Source organism: Cupressus sempervirens, chromosome 8, assembly GCF_028749045.1.
Source record: "Cupressus sempervirens isolate cs-2001-9-10 chromosome 8, ASM2874904v1, whole genome shotgun sequence".
Taxonomy (NCBI): Eukaryota; Viridiplantae; Streptophyta; class Pinopsida; order Cupressales; family Cupressaceae; genus Cupressus; species Cupressus sempervirens.
In genome coordinates this window covers 712,566,134-712,571,157 of record NC_143125.1, presented here as the reverse complement: position 1 = coordinate 712,571,157, position 5,024 = coordinate 712,566,134, and the positions used below count along the sequence as shown (strand labels likewise).

At 31.7% G+C, this 5,024-nt stretch overlaps 1 protein-coding gene across 1 annotated transcript; it reads left to right on the top strand.

Annotated features, from left to right (window-relative positions):
- Window positions 1–1,304: 1,304 nt before the first annotated feature.
- On the top strand, window positions 1,305–4,217 carry LOC149544424 (fe(II)/2-oxoglutarate-dependent dioxygenase 4-like). The gene is made up of 4 exons (XM_089798847.1): window positions 1,305–1,864; window positions 1,969–2,225; window positions 2,321–2,642; window positions 3,685–4,217. The coding sequence occupies exons 1-4, from the start codon at window positions 1,631–1,633 to the stop codon at window positions 3,934–3,936; spliced, it is 1,065 nt and encodes a 354-aa protein (XP_089654973.1). The 5' UTR covers window positions 1,305–1,630; the 3' UTR covers window positions 3,937–4,217.
- The last annotated feature ends 807 nt before the right edge of the window (window positions 4,218–5,024 follow it).

Here is a 5,024-nt window from a genome sequence, read left to right as displayed (position 1 = left end):
GCAAGCAAAGAAAGAAGGCTTAAGGGTATGAATGTTTGAAGGTTGAACAAGCTATTAGAGCTAAAGTGTGTGAAAGCCAAGCAAAATGGAGGACTGAAACAAAGATTTGTAATCTGCAATTGTTGTAAGTTGTTATCAGATCAAAGCCTTATTGTTACTTTCTAATCATTGTACTATTCTAGGGTAAATCCTTTGGATTAAGGTTGATTTAACAATCATTTGTAAATCCTTTAACCAGGTGACATTCCAAGTGAATGATCTAAAGTCCTATAACAAGGCTCACTCCTAACAGGGTGATTGAAATCCTTTAACCAGGTCACATTTAATAGTGTGCATTATAACCTTTAATAGGGTTGGCCTTTCACGGGGCATCACTTCAAAAGAGTGAGAATGAGTAGCATGTTTCTAGTGGTTTTTCCCAAATTGGATTTTCACATTAAATCATTGTGTTAAATGTGTTATTGAATATGTTATGTTTCATGTTTACATTTCTGCAAAGTTGATTTGACAGTATCCTACAAGTTTAAGTGATTCTATGATCTAATGGATGCATGCATGATAAAAATGTTTTATGGATATGGGTTCACTAAAGTGTGAAATGTTTTATGGATATGGGTTCACTAAAGTGTGAAATGTTTTAATTGTACATTTGGACCTTTGATATAATAGAAAATTGTAGTAATTTTTATTAATAGGATTTTAAAAATATCAAGATATATTAGTAGAGTACATGAGAAGATCTAATTTTAAAAAGATTGTCATCTTGTTTTTTCATATTGTAATATCAATATTATACCATAATGTTTATGTTGTCTTGATGTCATATTACATATTTTAATATATTACAATGACTTTTATGCTATTGAATTTTTTCCTTCACTTTTCATGTATGTATATTATTTTAAAAAATGATCAATTGTTTTGTTCTAATATAATTGTTATTATTTATTACATTTTTAGGTATTTGAAACTAGGGCAAGTCTAATCCCTTGACAATGTGGGCTAGGCCTTCAAGATGAACACAATATTTATGGAGAATAAATTGGCTACTCAAGCTATCTTTACTATTCTCATTGGCTAATGCTTATACCTATCATCCAATTCTGATTAATTTATGTTTGATTAATATATCTTTGAATAGTTGGTGGAATTGACTATGTGAACCCACCAAACTTTAGACCTTGACAATATAAAATATAATAAAAATTCAATATTAGAGATTTCAATTTTTTTTAAACTTGTGCTCCCACATCCAATTATTATTTTTTAAATAGTAAATGGGCCTTTGGTCTACTAGTGAAGTTGAATGGCTCAGAAAGAGATAAGGGGGTGAGGCTAGGATAGTGCTCCAACCTTTGCTCTAAGTCAAAGAGGTTTGAGGCAGAGTGGGCTAGTATCAGGTTCCTAAATCATTTCAGTGGTTGCCTTTGATGACCTGCCTCACCCCTCCATTGAACTTCTGAACCCTCCATAAAAAATATATATATATTTTTAATAAAAACCAGTATAGAAACAAACAGATGAATAAATTCCTCTTCCGTCAGATTCCTAACAGTGAATTACTTTTATAAGACCTTCCAGGTTGAAGAGGAATTCATTGTAGTAGATTACCTTTAGATCATCACCAGCAATGGATGCTCTTCTGAAGCAATTTGAGAGGCTACAGAGGCCAATAGATCTGGTTCAAACTCTCCATGAAAGCCAAATTAAAGAAGTCCCTGCTCGATATATTCTTCCATCTGATCAAAGGCCATCTCTTGCTCTTCAAGCTCCACAATCTATTCCTGTCATCGATCTAGCAGATCAGCGCTCACAAACAGTAACACAAATGACCCAAGCAGCGCAAGACTGGGGATTCTTCCAGGTTTGTACACGAAACACCACTAAGACTTACGTACCCAAATTGGGAATTTTTAATTTTTTCTATCAGGGTCCCTGATTTCAGGGGTTTGACATATGTTTTTGAAGGTAGTAAATCATGGGATAGATCTTTCATTGCTCGAGAGGATCAAACAAGTGTCACGAGAATTCTTTAATCTTCCATTGGAAGAAAAAAGAAGAGAGTGTCCAGTGAGGCCTGGTACTCGTATGCTTGAAGGCTATGGCCGCTTCTTTGACATATCCGATGACACAGTCTTGGACTGGGTTGATGCCCTTGTTCATTATGTCTACCCACCCTCTGTCATGGCAGTTGAACACTGGCCTAAGACACCCCCCACATACAGGTAAATAAAGTTAATTACAGCATACATACTACATAGCCAGTTTGCAAGTTTGAAGCATGAATTTATAGTGATTGATTGGTGGGTGTATGATGAAGGGAAACGTATGAAAAATATGGAGAAGAGGTGCTCAGGCTTTCAAATAAGTTGCTAGGTCTTCTCTCTGAGGGTTTGGGGTTGGATTCTGAGTACGTTCAAACCCTTATCAAGGAGCCGCTGCTTCAGCTGAGAATCAATTATTACCCACCTTGCCCTCAGCCGGATTTGGTCCATGGAGTTAAACCCCACTCAGATGGGGGTGTTATCACTGTCCTGCTGGATGACCAGGTTGAGGGCCTCCAAGTTAAAAAAGGTGAAGAATGGTTTAGTGTATCCCCTGTTCCTGGAGCACTTGTTGTCAACATTGGTGATCTATTGCAGGCAAGTAAACTTGTTTGGTTTTTTTTTGTCCCCTTATAATCTTGTTTTTGTGCATTTGGGGTTTCTTCAAGTGCAAATTAAAATATTGAATCAATCTTAATGACTCTCTTTCATGGGCTTGAACGAGGGCATTTTTATTGAATTAATCTTAATGACTTTTTTGAATGAGGCATTTTTTAATGGATCGTTAAATCTGTTAGTCTGAATATAGAACTTTGGACTAATATATCTTATTATAAGATCTAAAAGTACCAGGTATCAGTAGGACTGTTTAAACATCACACGCTAAGACTTATTTGTAAATTAGAAGTGTCAAATAGTTAAAGTTGATCTATTTTTCTAACCTTAATTTATCCGTTAGTATGCAATCTATAAAAGTGGCAGCTACCAGCAAATAAACTAATTCTGATAACAGATTTAATCAAATATATAATAATATACAATCATAATACATTTTGATCCCTGATCTTCAAGATGTTAAGTTTTCAGATATATAATAAGATATTACAGATATCCAAGCAACTAAATGTTATTGTCCTTGGGATGTTGGAAGAATAATCTACAATCTGCATTTCAAATGGGCAATAAAAGTTTTCTAAGTTCAATTTTGTCTTTAAAAGAAAGAAATGTTTTTTTTAATTATTTTTTGTGATATTAGTTTCAGGATTTAAATGTATAGTTTTAAGTCAAATTTATTGATCTATATTTTCATGAGTAAATGTTCACAAGAATCTATCTATAATTTCATTATTTCTCGTAAGAAATGGATTCTTGTGAACCACTATCTTGAAATATTGGTTAATGAGTTTGATTTGTAAGTTGCGTAATAAAATCTAGATACCAGTATCACACAATTTGACATCTTATAGAAAATATCTCATAATTATAAATCTCTTACTTAATTTTGACAAAAGAATTAGATCAAAGAAAGTCACTTACATGGCACCGATATAATTATAGATCCATCAAAATTATACACTTTTAACCACCTAAAAGAATTTGCACAAAATATAAAGATGAATAATGGGTTCTATGATGGCAGATAATAAGCAACGGAAAATACACTAGTGCAGAGCACAGAGCAGTGGTAAATACAAATGAATACAGGATGTCAGTTGTTCTGTTTCTACTCGCAGAAGATGGTGTGCTAATTGCTCCAGCTCCTGAATTGATTGATGAATCTCATCCTCCATTGTACCAATCTACTATATCGGAGGAGTATGTGACCAACTATATGAGCAAGATTAATGATGGAAAAACTAATGTAGAAGCTCTAGTAATAGATAAACATTAATGCACTCTAGTGCTCTGCTATGTTTCTAGTACTGTGGATAAGTCAAAACATTTCATAGAAATTTAAATGCCCAAAACTTGTTATTAAACAAGGCTTTATGTCCCAGACAGCCAAACCTTCACTGATTGTACCACCTAGATAGTGCCAACGAACTTTATTAATAGAAGCAAAAAAGCTGTGTGGTGTGATTATGACATTAAGTATGTTGCATGAAAAAATAAATTGGCCATATTTGTACATTATAGTCGGCTTTAATATATAGCAATAATGTTTATATCAAATGAGTTCCTGAACTTATTTTTTGATTAAAAAAAGTCATGTTGACCATTTACAGACTCGATGGTCAGTCTGGTGTCTTTTGTAGACTGTAGAGTAATTCTATATGCATTTTTATATTCCTTTTTATGAACATCTGATGTAAAATTAATCAATTTATTTTTAAAAATGGAATTTTCTTAAAAATGTTGAAAATATTTGAATACCATGTTGAAGTTTAATGATTTCATATTTTCTTAAATTTTAATATTTCTTTTATCAATAAAACTTATTTAGAAATAAATTAAAATATAATATATATAAAATATTCTTTTATAATTATTATTCTAAAGATGAATTACAATTATATTGATTGATTTCTTTTAGAAAAATGAATAGATCATTTCTCTTGTATATAAAATTTCTTATCTTTAAAACAATTATCTATACTAAGCAACAATATATATAACTAATCATTGAAAGATGTAATCTTCCAAAAGAAAATATATTGCATGAAATATTTATGGCACTATTATTGCATGAAATATATTCTTCCAAAAGAATATATAACTAATCATAGTCTAAGTAGTACCTTACAACATTCCATACTGAATATATAAGGAGAAAAAAATAACCTCAATAATAAGTAATATTACAAATAGGTCATACACATATCTTCCTTTACAACAAAAATACAAGTATTTGTAAACTTCATACTACTTCTTACTATGATTAAATAACTAAATCAGAAAATAAACAAGTATGAAAGTACAACATTAGTCTTATATATAATTGCTGCTCGATTAAAGAAAGAGGATGGGTATAAACACTAT